At 41.9% G+C, this 20,020-nt stretch overlaps 1 protein-coding gene across 3 annotated transcripts; it reads left to right on the top strand.

Annotated features, from left to right (window-relative positions):
* The first annotated feature begins 5,828 nt into the window (after window positions 1–5,828).
* Window positions 5,829–18,946, top strand: marveld2b (MARVEL domain containing 2b). Of its 3 annotated transcripts, none has more exons than XM_088910789.1 (8): window positions 5,829–5,908; window positions 7,165–7,246; window positions 9,474–10,640; window positions 13,221–13,253; window positions 13,904–14,028; window positions 14,804–14,975; window positions 15,781–15,831; window positions 17,448–18,946. In XM_088910789.1, exons 3-8 carry the CDS (start codon window positions 9,492–9,494, stop codon window positions 17,565–17,567), a joined length of 1,650 nt encoding a protein of 549 aa, XP_088766915.1. In that variant the 5' UTR covers window positions 5,829–5,908; window positions 7,165–7,246; window positions 9,474–9,491; the 3' UTR covers window positions 17,568–18,946. The 3 variants fall into 3 exon arrangements, with proteins under 3 accessions (XP_088766915.1, XP_088766916.1, XP_088766917.1); XM_088910791.1 differs by having other exon boundaries at window positions 5,855–5,908; window positions 7,165–7,208; XM_088910790.1 differs by lacking the exon at window positions 7,165–7,246 and having other exon boundaries at window positions 5,837–5,908.
* Window positions 18,947–20,020: the final 1,074 nt, after the last annotated feature.

Below are 20,020 nucleotides of genomic sequence, written 5' to 3'. Positions count from 1 at the left end.
TGTTACCACCCCCATCATGATTCTCTGTTCAACAGTCCTTGTTAATGGCATTTGAATGACTTCCTTGGCCTGTGGTGGCCAGTTCTAGTGGATTTATGAGCATTGACCACTTTACAAAAAATGTTAATTTTGCCAGATCTCAATGAAATGTCAAAGTACAAAATCTAGTTCGCTTCTTTTACCTTTGTCTTCTAGCTTTCTTTTTTGGAATGTTGCTGAGAACAGGAAATGTGTCTCCCGACAATGAAAGAACAAAACCTGTAAGCACTTGGAACCCTTAAAGGGACCTGGAACAGTGTACCAATACCATGAAATCCCACCCTTGTGTTTGGTCATTCTCTGTTAAAGCTCACTATCTGTTGCTCTTTTATGCATTTGAATAAAAAGGTAAAGGTACAGGCAGTCATACTCCAAATCTACATCTCTATAAAACCCATTTAGTGCTTTTAAGGCAATTGCAAATTGAGGGAGTGTGTATGTACAGAACAAAGTCTGCCTATTAATATTGCATGTCCTGAAAGCAGATATGCCTCGGAGAATGGATACAGTCAAAGTCATTCATACCTCCGGCCTCTATCTTTTTAAAAAAAACTCAGTTCAATAGGGAGCCTTTGTTTAAGGGAAATGATTGTATATTATTTTACTATCATTTAACCTAAATTCTGTATCAGTGCGTGCACGTAAGCATGTCACCGAACAAGAACTTTTTTAGCTTACTTTGCCATTTCTCATGATAGGAACAATTAGTGAAAATACTGTACTTCCCAAAGCTGAATGGGAGGAAACAGCACGAGGAGCTGGTTCGGTCCTGCAAGTTAACAAGCGGTGGAAACTGCACTTGAACTCTTCAGCACGCGTAGGCTGCAAAGGAACGGGTAAAGGTTTATTCCCTGCTGAGAGGAGAAGAAAAGAGATGAAACGTTTCGGCTGCGGTGCCTTCTTCAGCGGTGGAGCCTTGACACCTGAAGAAGTCTCCACAGCCAAAACGTTGTGTCTCTTTTCTTTTCCTTTCTGAGTGGAATCAACGTTTACCTGTCCCTCTGTTCTAGTAGTGTCATTTTACATACTGAGCATCAAAAGACACTTAACATTTACAGCTGTAACACATTCACAGATTTATTATCCGGAAAATGACAAGCTTTTGGGCAGCATGTGCACTGGGACTCTATTGAACAGATAAATTCATTATGCAGACTGACATTTGTCATCAACAAGGCTCATCAGCCAGGGTCCGCTGTGAAAGTCACAGTACAATTCATACATCTGTGACTCGTGCTTTGCAACATGTTGTTGGTGCTGTCTTGTGGGGTTCTGTCCCGTTCTGCTTAGAGATCCTGGATGAGCATGCAGCTGTTCAGTGCTCCCTGGGCCCTAGATGCTACACTCTGATCCTGCTCATTCATCAATGATGATTGTTCCCCACATATTCAATGCGGCTCAAGTCTGATGAGTAGGGTGCTGTAACTGGCGCATTCTCACCCCAGAAGACAGCCATTGTTACACATACGGAGGTGAGTAGGATAAGCACACAGGATGGGCAGTGAATGAAATCCAAGAACTTATCAATGGAGCACCTTGCAGTCAGGTTGCATTTAATCACTACAAAGGGAGTCCTGTAGCAACTAGACCAGGGCTGGGCACTCCTGGTCCTGGAAGGCTGATGTGTCAGCAGCAGTGTGTCTAAGTCTCTTCGAAACAGCTGCACCTGAAGAGCTGGGAGAAGCTGTTAAATTGGTCCCATTAAGCCTATAATGAGTTGATTGAGCTCGTTAAGAGCTGGAATCAAAACACACAGACACATGGGATGTCAAGGATTGCCCACCCCTGGATTAGACACCCCTGCTCAGACCAACACACTTAACCCCCCCCATTGATCTTGGCAAGGTTCTGTGACTGGTGATCTCCGAGATCGTTGCCCCCTGATTGGTATACTGTGATTGATTGGAATATGGCTCCAGGTTACAATTACTGGCTGTGTGTACCCCAGATGATGAGTGATAGTTTACAAAGAGTCAAAATTTCTGGGTACTGAAAGCAGTACTTTCCAAATGTAACATGTTTACCATGTTTACATGGTAGAGCCTCTTTCATAAACTAATTGACATGGGTGTAAATCAACCATTGTGTTTCCTGATTTTATATCTGGCAGGAGGCAGGTGGTCAAAGTGAACCAGAATCTCTCACAGCCACTGGTTTCAAATGCAGGTGCCCCACAAGGCTGCTGTCTGTTACCACTTCTGTACTCCTTGTATACTAACAGCTGTGTATCTACTTCTGAAACTGTGAAATTAATCAAGTTTGCAGATGATACTATGGCAGAGCTAATATCAAAAACAATGAGTCTCTGTACAGGAAGGAGGTCAATGCTCTGGTGAGCTGGTGCAGTCAAAACAATTTCCAGCTTCATGTTAGTAATACCAAAGAAATAATCTTTGATTTCAGAGGTGACAAGAATGAACTTCAACCTTCAAGCCATGATCCATTTTTACAGGGCAACAACTGAGAGTGTGTTAACGTTTTCTGTGGAGGTCTGGTTTGGGAGCTCAGCCACCCAGGAGAGGAAACAGCTGGAGAGATTGGTCCAGACTGCTTCTAAAACAACTGGCTGTGACTGGCCTGTCGGTTGACGCCACCATATACGCAACACTTTTAAATCGAAAAACTCTGAAGATTATCTGTGACCACTCCCACCCAGCGTTTCCCCTGTTTGAGCTCCTTCCCTCAGGAAGAAGGCTAGGATGCACCAGATCCTGAACAGAGCAGTTCCAGAAAGCACCTACCCTGAGGCGGTTCGGTCTCGTAAATAAAAGTAAATAAAAGCAGTGTAATAAAAGTATGTATGATATTGTTTATCAATAAATTTTTGCATTCTATCTTCACTGTAATGTAACATTATTTTTTGTTTTTTATATGATGTGTGTTATTTAGGATTTTTCTTTTATCTTACTTTTTTACATCTTGTTATTTCAAGCACACCACAAGCAATCCCCAACAACCTAAAGGTGTGGCAAGTAAGTTGTCTTTGACTTTGATTTTAAGATCACTTTATGAGCCATCTACAATTTCTTGTATTAGAAATTTGTCTTTTCACATACCCCAGCTTGCTCTCCATGAGACACACAGACAGGGAGAGAGAAGCCTGGGGTCAGAGCACAGGGTCAGCCATTTATATGTTGGGGTTAAGGGCCTTGCTCAGGGGCCCAACATAGTTGGATTTCTCTGCTGGCCACAGGATTTGAACTGGCAACCTTCCACAGGCGCAGATCCTTAGCCACAGTGCCACCGCTCCGCCCTTTGTCACCCCTTCACAAAGTTAGGGATGAACCTCACGTGTAATAATAGGGAGATCCTGGACCACAGGGTGGGCTGTTCTATTTTGATGGCAGGGTGACCTTCTGGTGGCAGATACCTGGAGCACATTAAGTGACTTCCCTCCCACCTGGGAAAGATTTTGGAATCCCTTGAGATACCACAGGCTATAGCACCGCTTTCTTGGGGAGGAGCAGACAGTTTTATTTGTCAGCAGGCCTGTCTTGCACCCCCACTCTTTCGTCACCCCTTCACAAAGTTAGGGATGAACCTCGCGTGTAATAATAGGGAGATCCTGGACTGCTGGGTGGGCTGTTCTGTTACACGACAGCGGACTGCCGCACAAGGAGAGGGCCACAGAGCGATGCGTTGATTGGTTAGGAAGGGTCACTCCACCCATCACACACAGCCCAGCTCTCGCACACGTTTGATCCAGTGAACGCAGCTCTCCGTGGTGATGACCACGAGGGCCGGGTGCAGACACAGGAGGGACTCGGGGACAAACCCCCCTGCATCGTTTTGTTTCAAGAGCGTCTGGCCACAATCTGGCGACGCTGTGTAATAATAAGCCGAGGATCCGAGCTGAAACGTCTTCGCCACCTGTGGAGTATGTCTGAATAACTCACCACAGTTTGTGACTTACTAACACACATCTATTGTCTATTATTTTCTATTGTGAATTGCTAAAACAAACATTTAAATTCCCTGCATTAACTCATTTACTTGCTACTTAAATTCGTTTTTGGTTTGGATACCGCTATGTCATACAGTATCTGGATTTCCAGACTAACAGGTCTTTCATCTTCAGTGATACCGGCTTGTATCTGTATCCAAAACTGTGTTTCAGTGCACTGCCATCAGCAGAAATATTGCTCCAAGACATGGGAAAAAGACCTTTCCAAAACATGCTGTGACTTACCTGTTCAAACACTATGTTTTGTATTAAATCACTCAGTCTGCCTGGTCACGCCTGCACACATACTGAGACAGACTTTTTGCACAGCTGAGAGTTGTAACAGCTGAGAGTTTGGTTATGGCTGTGCTCTTGACTTGCATTATTTACTCTTTAAATGTATTGGGTCTCAACATATTTAACAGCTCTTAATTATTAGCAGCTCATAATTTAGACCTGGTGACAGAGGGGTATCAAGCCACTGAACGTGTATATCTCCCAAAGAGATATTAGGAAAGTAAGATTAATTTTAAAATAAAGTATCATTTTGTTTCAGTTTACTCATTTCTTTTGTTAACGTTCCCCTTTCAGCAGTGAAATATGACAACACTAAAATTATATCTGACAGGATTCCAATAAATGACAACATTTCACAAGAAAAAAAAACACAAAGGGAGCTCCTTTTTGATCTCGGGAAAAAGAAAGCTTCTTGTGGCACGGAAACAAGGCGAAAAGCGATTACAATGGTAACCAGGGAAACAGGAAATATAAAGGAAATCAGGAACATTTATTGAGAGAATAGAATTATGACCCTTTGCAAAACAGATCAACATTACGAAGGAATTCACTGTAAAGTAAATTGCACTATGCACATTGCACTTTATGTCCCCTGTAACCTGTCAGAAATGTCTGTTTACATTGTCTATCTATAGCATTGTCTTGTCAGTGCCTCGTCGTATTCACACCGCAGACCTGCTGAACGATATCTCGCTCCTCTCTGTATACTTGTATATGGCTGGGATGACAAATACACTTGAACTTGATGAACTTGTTGAAACAAAAGAGGTCGGTCTGAATTTGCTTCAGAACAGTCTCCTATAAAATTTTAACAAATCATGTTAAATATATACACCATATGTGTACAAACTTCGTAGATCAACACAAAGTCCTTAATTTGCTAAGGAAATATCGAAGGTCAATTCAATAATTTTAATAATACTATATTCGTTTAGGCTGCTCAACATAGTTTCGAAACGATTTAAAACCTTACGACTGGGGAAAAAAAACAGCCAACCACTTTTCCAGACTCAAAACCCTCTTCTTCAGACTCAAAACCCTCTTCTTCAGAAGAGCCTTTACTGAACTGGTTCCGTTCTTCACCCCTCTGCTTTTCTTACTACCACCATCCAGGGTCTCCTCTGTGTATTGTCATTGTGTTTTATCTTGTGTATTCTTCTTATTTATTGTTGTTGTCATCCTGTAAAGCGCTTTGAGAAGCCACCTTTAAAGGCGCTATGTAAAATAAAGTTTATTATTATTATTATTATTATTATTATTATTATTTTCTGAAGGAGAACTAGCCCCATTTGTCAATCTCTTATAGAGCAACATTAATGAATGAATAACTGAAGTATTAAAAAAAACGAACGCTTTTCCTCCCCATAATATGTGGCCTATAACATCTCCGGTAGCAGCAATGCACCTGTTGTGCTAACACACTCGTCCTCCAGTTGATGACCAGTTTCCCCGACCTGTCTCAGCCTCCCTCCCCCGCGCGCGCGGTCTTCGCTCAGGTAAGCTCGCAGCAGGATGTTCGGGGGCTGACGTCACTCTCGGGAATGGGCGGGTCACGTGGTGGGACTCCTGGAGACCGTGGTCTTGGGAAAAAGTCGGGGAAGAGAGACGGGGAGCGAGTGAAAGACGCAGGTGAGAGTACGCTTTTCTTTTACTGGGCGAGGCAGCGCCCGGAATATTCATTTTTGTGACGGTCTGATATACTTAGTGCTTTCTGTGCGGAATATCCTGGAGGCAAACGGCGGAAGATTGTGTCTTAAAATGTGCGGATTTGCCTGTGTTTCGGGGGGGGGAGTTTGCGACCTGTTGGACGCGCCGTCAATACAGGTCACCGTGCAATCCCGTCGAAACTCTTTCCACAGTTTGTTTGTTTTTTTTTTCGTTTTTAGGGTTTTAGCCTAGCTATCGAAGGGGGTGACTTTATGAGTTTTATGTCTCCCGTCGGGCAGTGTCGTGAAGTTATCAAATACTGGATCCTGAATTATTTAGGTGCTGAAACGCAGGAATGCGGACTGCATTCGGAGAGACTTAAGTTTTCAGCACAAATCTACAGTATGTCCATGGTACAGTAGGACGGGTTCGTGTTGGTGACATTTCGCTAGTTAGTTAAATGTTGTACAGTATAACAGTTGTTTATTCCTCCTTTACGTACTGGGAAGTGTCCATATAAAGCGCACACACAAATCGTGGTAAATAGCAGAACTACAAAACCGCGAGGACTTTTGGGATAGCTGGTGTGTTTCCTTTTGAGAATATTTTTGTTCTTCTGCCTGTTATCTAATGTCCTGTTTTTGAATGGAAGTGTTTTGTTTACTTGTTAGGCACTATGCAATTAAGACTTTGGTTATCAGATTACACAAAATCAAGCTCAGTTTAACATTTTGTAAAGAAAGCTTCAGCTACTGTGGGTGGTTTAGGATGATCTGGTTTCTTAGATATGCTAATTTATATTAATAAGTAAGAATTAAAGACAGACGTTAGTGCTCAAATGAGAGTAAGTGCACACAACAGATTTTCTGAAGTCTGTATAGTAAATCTTAAACTTCTTCTAGTAAAAGTGGAGTGTTAGATTTGGAAAATTTAGTTTTTACATTTTAGTGTGTAACAATGCAAAATAGGTATTTCAAAGTATTTTCACAAATTCTGATCACCACGATTCCTCTGCTGCCAAATGTTACTTTAGATGACTTCTTCACTGTCCCCTAGGGTTTATTTGAGTATCACCCTGATTTAAAGTCTTTCGCTGGTTCTGATTGGCAGCTCCTGAAGAAGTTAAAAACTCATGTGGCTTTTACAGATAATACAGAACACGCTAGGCATCACACAATAGCCGGACTGTGGATACTTGGTTAGATGTGACCTTAACCTTTCTCCTCTTCTCTTTGTAGGTTCATGGTGTGTTAGGAAAACTCTTTTTCTAACTAACTGCAAGGTAATGTAGGTTTTGCTGAGTGGCTGCATATAAACAAGGTATTAAATCAAATCCAAACTCTTTAAAACAAACCCACTTAACCATTTCTTTGAATTCCACTCAAACATATTTTGTCTTCTGATGCTCTTTCTCTAGAGCTGGAAAATAAAAAGCCGATTTCACAGTGTGTAAATCAGCAGGTTTTTGTAAGAGGTATAAGGGGTTATTAGGACAGCATAGTACAGAGGGCTTGGGTGATTTTAAGTCTTCATTAATGAAGATGAAGATGTGAGGTGTTTTGAACAGATGTACAGGAAAGTTTCACACCCAAAAGGGATACGTGGTTTCTGAACATCCAACTGTGTTTTGTCCAAAAGTTCACAATGGTTCGCAAATTGAGGCTTTTGCAAATTAAAACATTTGTTTTACGGTATACATGCAGTCTACAATAAGGCAAATATTACTGAACCAAGGAAACTCTTGCTATGAATCTGAAACCATACCAAAACAAACGTTTAAGCAGCAAACATTTTATTATCTGTCCTGAGACTTAAAAAATGAAAAAATGTGTGCTTTGTTAAAGTTTCTTGGACTATACAAATTGGTGTTTAAAGGTCTGTGTACATCTAAACTGATTTTCCATTACAACAAATGATGTTTATTTAAAAACCTTGAACTTTGTCTGGCTCCAGATTTACCCCTATATACAAACTACCTTACTTCCTTTTCACCTGCTTCAAAGCAACAGTGACCACAGAATATACCCTAACTCCTTACTTACCCTGAATATATACTGATGTGCATAACTTGAGTATTCAAATATTCAGCCACATGAATTTTGAAGACAAAAGAACGTGTTCCATTTTAAATGCCTCTTGGTAAGTTTTATGTATACCAATCACAGAAATTGTGAGCAACACTACAGGTCAAAGATTCATGTTGATTTTTCTGTTTTGAGTATGACACACCATCAAAATGAAAGCATTGCACTCTACCACATACACATATAGAATCAGGTATGACTTCCCTGAGCATAAACCCAGTTGTGGCAAGGTTGACTCATAGGCTTAATCCCCTGGGATAGACAGCAGTAAGTATAGTCTGTTAAAAGCATTGGTGAGGTGATCTCACAGATGTTCTACTGCATTCAGATCAGGAGTAAAAGTTCGCCACATCAACTTGTACTGCCCTTGCATTGGGAGGTGAAAATACAAACAACCACCTTCTTATGCTCCTCTTTCCATCTTGCAGGAAATAAAGGACATTTGGTTTTGAGCGTTGCTCATGTTTTTAAGCATAGAGACAGTACTTATAAGTGTCAAAACATTGATAATATTTTAAAGTTTTGTTGAGAATGAATATATAGGTAGTTAAGCTGCTGTGAAGAAATTGTGTAACTGACTGGACACTCTTGTGCTTTTATTTTCATGTGCATTCATTCACATCTAGTTTCAGACTAGCAATGTGTACCGATATTAGCATAATTGACTGTCTTTGTAATGGCACTGTCCTGCATGTTCTTTGCAGAAATGTTACAAAAAGGAGCTGTATAAAATGCTTAAATTGTTGTAGAAACTTATCTATTAGTGATATGATAGCTTGAAGTATTAGTGTTTATTTTTATGCATAGAAAATGATTCTACTTCTTACAAGTTATGATTTTGTGGGTAAATGATGTTCTGCACCCATACATGAAGAGCAAGGTTACATAAAACAGACAGAATCAATGCCTTGTACTTTAATTGATTCTGTAGCATATGTGTGCTGTTGAAAGGAGCTCTGTGCATAATTTCAGTTTGTTTACAGTAGTTCCTCTTTGGGAAGCTGACCTTTTGGTCAAAGAGACTCTCTCTCAGACAGGTAGAAATAATGCATTTAGTTCCAGAAATCAAAACCTGAACAGATTGTGCAGTTAATTACAATATTAGAGCTAGATAAACTCATAATTAAAGTTAAAAGATTAGTATTGCAGCTAGCTTAAACCTAAGTAGTTCAAGTAGGTAGGTGTGTCAGGATGCGTAGGCCGCAAAGGAACAAGTAAAGGTTTATTCCATGCTGAAAAGAGAAGAAAAGAAACAACGTTTAGGCTGTGGAGTCGTCTTCGGGTGAAGAAGGCTCCACAGCTGAAGAAGACTCCACGGCCGAAACATTGTGTTTCTTTTCTTCTCTTTTCAGCATGGAATAAACCTTTACTTGTTTCTTTGTAGCTTAAACCTTGTTTCACGCCTTGGTTAGTGATAGCTCTGCTCTATTTCCACATTTCTCCCTTCTTCCTCTCCTCTCCAGGGCAAGAGAGTATTCCACATGTCTTCTGGAGGAGAGTCGTCGGCCCGCTTTGATCGGGTTCGAGGTCCGCACTACGACCAGGTGCCCCTGGGATCCCTTGCGAGGGTGGACGCCCCCCCTCGGCCGCTGGAGGACCTGCGGGGAACCACGCTGGTCTCCAGCTCCGACCCCCTGCCGCCCCCTCCCCTGCCCGCCCAGCCCCCCGTGGGGCCCGAGTTCTACCCCAGTGACAGCGAGGAGCACGTGGATCAGCTGGACATCAAGCCGGTCCACCGCTTCATCCCCGACTCCTGGAAGAACTTCTTCCGAGGCAGCGGCAAGAGCAGCAAGACGAAACCAGACTCCCGGCCCGGCTCGGCGGACGACCACCCCACCCAGGGAGTCCAGTGCTCCCCGCCGCACTCCCCCTCCGTCCCGGGCTCGTACCGGGATCCGTACGGAGGCTCGGGGGGCAGCTATAACTCCCGCAAGGAGAGGGAGGCTATGCTCCCCCTCGAAGCCCCAGACTCGTTCGATGGGCGAACCCAGCACACGGCCATGACGTACAGCGAGAAGGTGGAGTTGTACCACATGAAATACTCCTACATGAAGTCCTGGGCGGGCCTGCTGAGGATCCTGGGCTGCGTAGAGCTGCTGCTGGGGGCGGCCGTCTTCGCCTGTGTGTGCGCCTACGTCCACAAGGACAACGAGTGGTACAACATGTTCGGCTACGCGCAGCAGCAGATGTATGGCTACATGGCGCCCGGTGGAGGGGCCTCGATGTACTACAACGGGCCCCAGACTCCCTTCATTCTGGTGGTGGCTGGGCTGGCTTGGGTGATAACGGTGATCCTGCTGGTACTTGGCATGACTATGTACTACCGTACCATCCTTCTGGACTCCAACTGGTGGCCGCTGACCGAGTTCATCATCAACATCGCCCTCTTTGTCCTGTACCTGGCGGCCGCCATCGTTTACGCGCGGGACACCACCCGCGGGGGGCTGTGCTCCTACCCCGTCTTCAACAACGGCATCAACGGGGCCTTCTGCCGCGTAGAAGCCGGGCAGACCGCGGCCCTGATCTTCCTGTTCGTCACCGTGGTCGTGTACCTGATCAGCGCCATCGTGTGCCTGAAGCTGTGGAGGCACGAGGCAGCCCGGAGGTTCAAGGAGAGTCTGAATCTGGAGGTGAGGTTTCTCCGCAGCAGGAAAACAACCTGCCTGGGAAATCAGAAGACCAGTGAGAAACGACACTTATCTGACTACATATCAAGATGCAGTGAACCCCGCAGACCCTGTGGTTTGTACCTGGGCTTGTGTGGGTTTCTGTGTGTTATAGGAAGTTTAATAATAATAATTGCTTACACTTGTATAATAATAATAATAATAATAATAAAATTTATTTTATATAGCGCCTTTAAAGGTGGCTTCTCAAAGCGCTTTACAGGATGACAATAACAATAAATAAGAAGAATACAACAATAAATAAGAAGAATACACAAGATAAGACACAATTACAATTTCAACAATACAACAATAACAATATAGAGGAGACCGTGGAAGGTGGTACTAAGAAGAGCAGAGGGGTGAAGAATGGAACCAGTTAAGTAAAGGCTTTTCTGAAAAAGAGGGTTTTGAGTCTGGATTTGAAGGAGTTTAGAGAAGGTGACTCTCTGATATCCTTGGGCAGAGAGTTCCAGAGCTTGGGGGCATAACAGGAGAAGGCCCTGTCACCCATACAATGTAGACGGGCTTGGGGGACAGTAAGGAGGGCAGAATTTGAAGAGCTGAGGTTGCAAGGTGGGGAGTAGGGCGATAATAGTTCAGACAGGTATTGAGGTGCCAAGCCATGTAGAGCCTTATAGGTGAGCATGAGGATTTTAAAGTCTACGCGGAATTTGACCGGAAGCCAGTGCAAGGACTCCAGGATAGGAGTAATGTGAACACTTGCACTAGACCTGGTCAGGATTCTGGCTGCTGAATTTTGGACATACTGCAGTTTGTTCAGAGTAGATTTAGATACCCCAGCAAGTAGAGCATTGCAGTAGTCAATTCGAGAGAATACAAATATGTTGATCAGCTTTTCAGCCACAGTTAATGATAGCAAAGGGCGTAGTCTTGCGATATTTCTAAGGTGAAAAAAAGATGTTTTGACAGTATGCTGCACAGGTGGGTCGAATGTTAAGCCAGAATTGAATATAACCCCAAGGTTTTTCAATTTTGATTGAAGCTCAAGTACAGAGCCATCTACAGATAGGGTTACAGGACTGGCTTTATGAAGTTGATGGGGGGGTACCAATAAGCATGACTTATAGCTCTTTTCTGGACACTCCACTCAAAGCGCTTTACAGATAATGGGGACTCCCCTCCACCACCACCAGATGCAATGGCGGCCATAGTGCGCCAGAATGCTCAGCACACACCAGCTCTCAGTGGAGAGGAGAACAGAGTAATGAGGCCAATTCATAGATGGGGATTATTAGGAGGCCATGATTGATAAGGGTCAATGGGAAATTTGGCCAGTTTTACATCTCATCTGAAGGACGGTGCCTTTTTACAATATAGTATCCCCATCACTATACTGGAGCATTAGGACCCACATAGACTGCAGGATGAGCGCCCCCCTGCTGGCCCCACTAACACCTCTAGCAGCAGCAACCTTAGTTTTTCCCAGGAGGTCTCCCATCCAGGTACCAACCAGGCTCACACCTGCTGAGCATCAGTGGGCTGCCAGTTGGGAGTTGCAGGGTGATATGGCTGCAGCCAATTTAATTTGCTTTGGTGGCAGTCTTTACCTCGTTGTTGGAGAAGACTACTGGTTAAACTTGGTTTTGTGTTTTCTTTTGCTCTAGGGGGCTAGGAATAGATGCGAGTCTTTGACTTTTAACGTGATGATTGTACTGTACCTGCGTAGTTTCTGCAGACGTGTTTCCCCGGGTTCAACTTTGTTATGGTTTCTTGCTACGTAATTTTCATTGCTAACCAATTGTCTAATGGAGAGAACCAGGCCTTCCCTCTGTTTGCCCAAATTATTTTTCTTATTGTTTAACTAGTAATTTGTTGTCACTTACAGTCAGTGAGTAACAGGGGATTAGTGGCCAAAAACAAAGTCTGTAATAAATTAAAAAAGCCATCGATCAGGTAAAGCCTTGGGATTTGCCAGTTTGAATCCTGACTGGGCCTCCTTAATGGCTGTACCAAGTTAAAGATGTGCTATCAGAACAAGGTGGACTCAAGCACGATTTTGGAAATTATGCCAAAAATGCATGTTTGCTATTTAATATTATTAGTTTTCTAAATGCTTAATTTAGTACTTTACTAAATAGTGATTTGATTGATTGCATGAAAATTGTTGCTCTGTTTTGCTTATCAGAAGCCTGCAGCTGTGTGCTGTGTTCTTACAAGCAAGACAAAGCATGCTACGTCCCCACTGGGTCTGTTCCAGATTAAGGCAGTAGATCAGGCTGTTGTGCTTCACTGGGTGTGAGCCTGGGCCTTCTGAGAGACAGGCTCATTTGGGCAGTTGGCATTCGTTTAGGGATAAAATAATTGATTATTGAAAAGGTATATTTGTGAGAGAAAATAATGGGGAGTTGATGTTCAAGCGCTTGGAATGTGATCTCAATTGTTGCAAATTGGGTAATGATTCTCACTCCTTAGTGAGGTAGAGATTCTGTATAATTGTGCATGAATATGCATATCTCTTAATACAGTTGACACTTGTTTGTGATGTACTTTTAATAGTATGCTTTTGTGTCCTTTATTTAGACAAAAACAACTGCATCTGCTCCAAGATCCCTGGTAAACATTTTGCTTTTTTTCCAGATAATATGACGTCAGTGTGGAGGATTTACAGTAGTTTGTACTGAGATGCATTCTGTAAGGAATTACTCAGTAGATCAAATTTCCACTCGATTCAGAATTGCTTCTTTGGGAATTATTGTTGTTTAACAATTATCCCAAAAAAGTACATTTGAAGTTACAAGATCAGGTCTTTAAATGAGCTTTGATAATGATACGGTCATACTTTATCACTCTGCTTTGTATTCGTTGAGATAAAGTGGAAAGATGTAAGATGTCATTTAGGGAGAGGAATAAATGCCCGAACAGTCTGACCTCCAGAAGGATCCAAATCTGTGGTTTCTGCTATCTGCCAATGTAAAAGATAACAAACTCTTGAGTGTTTGTGAAAGAGATTATATTTTAAGCAGCTCATTGATTCTTCTGATAATAGAGCCTGAGGTCTTATCGCTGTATAGATTCTGCTGTTTGTTAGCTATTAGTTTTTGCTCCTTTAAACAGGAGATTGTGCCTGTCTCTATCACAAAATACACAGTCTTTGCTTACTTAAGTGTTTCACATCTTAGGGAAGTAAGATATGAGTAATTGGAGATGTTGCAGAAACTCTGGTGTGGCCCTTTTCTCGTTACTGATCTGCGGTTACTGGCCAGGTTGTTGCAGGTACAGGAGCACCAGAACCAAGCGGGGCACCAGCAGTGATGAAGCCTGAGGTCTATACAGGGCACATTCCTTCAGGACACATTCCCAAGCCCATAGTGATGCCGGACTATGTTGCGTAAGTGGAATCTAATTATTGATCCTTTTTGTACAGTTCTCTAGCAGTATTTGTGTGGGGAAAGGGTGCGTTTCCTATTTCCTGAAGCAAGAGGAGGTATAAGTAAAATGTATGGGAATTGGTATGAATCTGTTCTTCAGCTGAGTGTTTCAGCCTTGAGCGTTATGTTTTTTCTGTTTTGGCCTGAGTAGTCAATTGAACAATGAACTGTTTTCTTAGTCCTGCTTATGAAGGGTTTGTCTTCAATCATTCCCTTTTAAGGGCACAGTTACCATTAAACATCTCAGAATGTGGTTTTAGCATCCATTGTCATTTTCTTGATTTCTTGATGACTTTAATAGCAGAACAGTGTGAATTTCTAGAAAGTGTTGGAGATGCTCGAGTGTGACTTCACAGAAAACAAAATCAGACTGACGAGGATTTAAAGAACATAGAGGATATAGGCACAGTGCTGAAAAGATGCCAAAGTTGACCGTTTAAGACACTTTGAAACACAGATTTACTCTCAATTTGTTGAAAATCATAGTTATATTTTGTAGTGTTTTATGTTCTTACCTTGTGAATTACTTGTTAATCTGCACTAAGATTGAAGAGTTAAGATGTACATTGGCACATCAACAATTTAAGTAGGAGCTATAAATTGGGGCTGTCATTTTGAAGAATTAAAATATGCTCAATACTTACATTTTAATTGTGAACAGCTTCTGTTTTACTCTTTCCTTCTGTTCGCAATAGATTGCATTAAAATCATGACTAAAGCTGTCGTTCTTCCCAGTAAATACCCTGCAATCCGGTCTGACGAGGAGCGTGATCGCTATAAAGCTGTTTTCAATGACCAGTATGCCGAGTACAAAGAACTGCATTCGGAGGTGCAGGCTTCGTTGAAGAAGTTCGATGAGATGGACGCTATGCTGGCAAATCTGCCCCAGTACCCAGGAAACCAGGTGGTCAGTAAAAAGACTGTTATTATCCGTCTGGCTTGTTTGTGGAGGTGCATTCAGTTTTTTTTGTGCTCCTAGTAAATGTTGTCAAAAGAAAGCCCTTTCTCGTTGTATGATTTTTTTCCTCCCAAGTGATTTCATGGAAAAAATGTTTAGTCTTTTCCAGTTATACAGCAGTGACCATTAATGCGGTTTGATTTATCTCTTCCTGCCATGATGTGTACAGTTTAAGAGAACACTCGAACCTCTGTGACTGTGTGTTCAGACATCCTGGGTGTTCTTTAGCATCAGTTTGTGATCAGACCTGACTGACAATGAATGGGCCAGGTGATACCTGCTGGCTGCTACTTTCTAAGCCATCCAGTCTCCTGATAGGTGCGGCAGGTGCCACCTTCACCATTCCAGTTGACCAGCCTCTTGCTGGTAAAGGTGCATTCGGTGGTCTGATGGCAAGTAAATTGGCTGATCAAAGCTTTCCCACAGTACTGGCAACAACTGTGTTTGCATCCATTGTGCCCTGCCTGCAAAAGGCTAAGCATAATTAATGGTCATCTAGAATATTTTGACATTACTATTTGAATGCAGTCCTCATTGACTTATAAATATCTCCAACATTAGTGGTCTCTGGTCTTCTTTTTTATTTTAGACATGGAAGTATAGTTTCTAACTTAGCTTTTTCATAAATTAGCAATTGAAGTAGTTTGGGGTTTGTAATGCAGCATTTTGTAGTTTTCTTTTTTTTAACTGATGTAATTTATACTTCAGCTGATCTTCCACAAAGCTTTCAATAAAGCACAGTTTTTTTTTTTAGGAGCACGACCGGCTTATGAAAATTCATCAGGAATTTCAGATGAAGAAAAATGTAAGTTTGGAGATGTGAGCTTTGCAAACTACTTGATTTGCAGTTAGAGAAAGGCTCACACAGAGCATTATACAGGCATACATCCAGGAAGAGCAGATTGAGGTAGCTGTGGAATTTTTTGTCTTGTTGTAATACCCTTCTGTGAGTTATGGACAACGAAGGGCAAAGGCTACACATTTATATAAACGAAAATAAAATTCACATATACTTGATTTTAAAATCATACCCTGTATTATCTCTGTAAGAATTGATATGTCAGGATACAACCGACTAGAATAATTCGGTCTTTTTTAAAATTGGCATTACATTTTCAAGCTTGCCTTCAAGTGTCACTTTCTTAGATTAGTTTGTTCCCACTTTCAAGGAATTCAAGTCTCTCATCTTCCTCTTATTCAGTTCCATTGTGTTACCTCTTTACTCTGTTTTCCTGCTGTGGTTTACAGCAGGATATACATACTGCAGAGAAACACGTCTTTGTCGAGTTCTTAAGCCTTGTTCGAGAGAGACATGTAAGGAAGAACATTTCACAATACTTTAGCGTCATCAATGCAACGTAGTGGAGCTTTGATTTGCTTCTAGTTGTTATTCTTTGCCATTCAGCTTTCAAAAGCACAAGCTTTAATTGGAGCGGTTTGCATAGAAAATGGAGAAACCTGAGGTGATCATTCAATACCAGTAATGGGATATACATCACAGATAATGAGCATGGGACAAAAGCAATGAAGAAGTGTATTGCCCACACTAATCCTCACATTGCCCCGTGGGGAAAGAAGACCATGCACACTGTCCCCTACACTATGTGCTATCAGAGTCGTCTGCTGTTTTTAGTACCACAGCTTCTACAGCACAGGTAGCAGTGACTGGAGGGGTTGTGCCTCTTCACTGATGACGCTGCAAACCCAAAGGAGGCCTGCAGGTCATACGCTGCTGCTGCTGCAAATCAAGTCAGACGCGTTCTGGCTGTGAATTGTGGTCTTCACGCTTGGCAAGATCCCAGCCTGTCAGCTAAAACTGGTGATGTGTGGACTGCCAGGCTGAACCAACCACTCCCCCACCTCGGGGACAAGAGGTGCCTTTCTTGTTTCAGTCCCTAGAGACCCCCGAGCCTTATACTAAAAAATGGGCATTAAAGAATGTCAACACTGCTGTCAAGTTTCAGTTGCAGTGTCCCATTTGTAATTGGTGTTTCAGTCTCGCCACTTTCCAACCTGAGTGGTTTAGTCTGTAAAAGGCCTCTTTACAGCAGGAGGCTCAGAGCCCGCAAGCCACAGGTACAGGTATGTTATCTGTACTTGTGCACTCATCTCAGCCAGGTTGCCCCGTGACCTTGTACAGCTGTTGGGTGTTCTCAAGTCTGGGCATCGTTACCGTTTCCATGAGCACATTAGATGATGTGACTCAGGCTGGGTAAGGTTGGAGGGTAACTACTGGTAATTGGCAGTTTTGGAAACTGGGGATTACATTGTTGAGTATGTCAAAAGGAAAAAGCATTTAAAAATTACAATTCCTTTTGCTTATGTGTAGCATCAGGGATAGTAGTGGCTGTGTAGGGGGTAGTATTAGTAGTGGTTGTATTTTTACTTCGTGCTTAAAAGGTTGTATTATGTTTCTTGCAGGACCCAAAGTTTTTGGAGAAGAAAGAACGCTGTGAATATTTGAAGAATAAGCTGTCGCACATAAAGCAGAAAATTCAGGAGTATGACAAAGTTATGGACTGGAATGATGGCTATAGTTAAAAAAAAAGGTGGAATTGAGATTTTATTTCTAGTATTTTAACTGTGTTGATTCAGTTTAACTTTTTGCTTTGAAAATGCATTTTTTTTGTGTTTGTGAGCCCATCAACCACAGTGTGGATTGCTTGACTATACTGGTTATTTTCCACTCCCTTCAACTCAGTAGAGTTTATTTGAGGAGTTCCTTGTGTGGAGTTGATTGATCGGCAGCTATATGAGGAAAAAGGACTGTGAAGAAATTATGCATAAAGCTTGGCAACACCTGGCCCCACTATCTTTGATTTTCTTGATAGGTCAACTGTGGCTCAGCTGTGTCTTGACTTTGCTCATTTCGTAAAGCTTTGACTGATGCTTAAAAGAAGCTGATCTGTAATGCAGTTTTATTTCTGTTCAAGCCAAAACCCAAAACTAGCAGCTGCCAAATATGTACTACAACTGTTATATTCATTTCCTTGTTAAGATCCTCAAAAAGGAAGTCTTTCCTAGCTAGCAGGTTGTGTAAATATCTTTGTTAGTTGCAGGCATAAATATTGTAAGTTTGCATTTAAGTCTTCTGGGGTGTTAAAATAATGTCATCTCTCATTTTGGAATTGTCTGTGTTTTATATTGTACAGAATATCTTCCTGTATTTTTAAATGAAATCCTTTATAGTATTTTATCTAGTCATGTAACCGTCACATCGGATTCTTCAGTTAATCTTATAAATACTTTTTTTTTGTATGGAAAACCTTAACTTTTTGATTTCTTCAATGTGATTATATAAGATTCACTCCAATTTGTTCATCTAGGCTGCAGTATTTTGTTGTGTAGTGCAAGAATGCCCTTTTACTATTAGAAGAATCTTCTACTATTGCAAAGCAGATTTTGAAACTTTGAATTCACTGTTTGAACTAGATATAGATTCACAGTAGATTCTTAAAATGAACAACCTGATTTCTTAGTGCTTAAGTAAGTGTGTAATTGTGTTCTGTACAGTTTGTGTCAGTTTACAGTTAACTCTGGTTTGGGATTTTAAAAAACAAATTATGTTGGCACTGTAAAGACCAAAGTATCACTTTACTGTTAATTTCAAGTTGGAAGTGAGAGGGTACAGATCCCTCTGTACCGATGTGCTTTCCCCATGTAATCACCTACAAGTCATTTTCTGTGTTTGCTTACTCGCATAAACAGACATAACTTGTTTTTTAGCACGTCACACAGTGAACTTCATGAAATGAATGCTGCCTGTGTTCTGAATACTAATATTACAATATGAGGTAGAAAACGCCTTCCTTCTGACCTCGTTGCCTGTATTTATTTTTAAAAAAACCTTTGTTTTTATAGCCTTCAGGTCTTGACGGCCAAACAACACCATCCAATCAATTAAATGTATTTTACAAAAATATTTTTGGCAAATCACTTTTGTTTGGGGTGTCTTTCACAAACGGGGTCATTCATATATTGTCAGAATCTCGCTAAAAGCATCCAGAAGGGGCATGCCAAAACAATACCAGAGCAGTGGTGCCCAGTCCTGGTCCTGGTGACCCGCACACCTATTGCTTTTCATTCCAGCCCACCTTCATTAGATAATTGAAGCCTTAATTAAGATAAGAAGTTGCTTCATTTAAATATTTCCATTTTGTTTCCAGTCACAAGTTTGAGATTTTATTTCACTTACAAAATACAACAGTTAAAGCTCCAACATGTGTAAGAGCTGGAAACAAACAGTTCAGATTCATCTTCTTCTTACTGAGTCAATGAAGGGTTAAGCTGGAACAAAACCTAACAGGTGTGTGGGTCATCAGAACCTCATTGGGAACCACCCTTCCAAGTGGCTTGAGATTCACAGTCTTTGCCAAAGCAAACAATTCTAAGTAGAGAGGTACACATTGCTCCTGGCATGTTTCCTGTAGTTCAATGCAGAGTGACTATTACAGGTCTACATGCACACTGAGATTTTGGAATTCAACAGGAACAAGATACAGCAACAGGAAAGACTACTTTTTTTTTTCGGGCCTGGCAGACGGGCAGCAGAGAGATCCCTGTATAATCTCCATAGTCAGGACTGCACCTTTGAAGATCATTACAATCATGTCATCATTATAATTCCTTACACTTATATAGCGCTTTTCTAGACAGGTCCCTCCACCACTACTGTGCAGCCCCACCTGGATGATGCGACGGCAGGCATAGTGCACCGGTACGCTCACCACACAACACTCACAGTGGGGAGGAGAACAGAGTGATGAAGCTAGTTCATAGATGGGGATTGTTAGGAGGCCATGATGGGTAAAGGCCAGTGGGAAATTTGGCCAGGACACCAGGGTAACATCCCTACTCTTTTTGAGAAACACCCTGGGTTTTGTAATGACCACAGAGAGTCGGGACCTCAGTTTTATGTCTCATCCAAAGGACAGCGCTATTTTACACTATAGTGTCCTCATCACTATACTGGGGCATTAGGACCCACCCAGGCA

This window comes from Atractosteus spatula, chromosome 3 (genome assembly GCF_055471065.1).
Source record: "Atractosteus spatula isolate fAtrSpa1 chromosome 3, fAtrSpa1.hap1, whole genome shotgun sequence".
Lineage (NCBI taxonomy): Eukaryota > Metazoa > Chordata > Actinopteri > Semionotiformes > Lepisosteidae > Atractosteus > Atractosteus spatula.
This window is presented reverse-complemented; position numbering and strand designations above follow the sequence as displayed.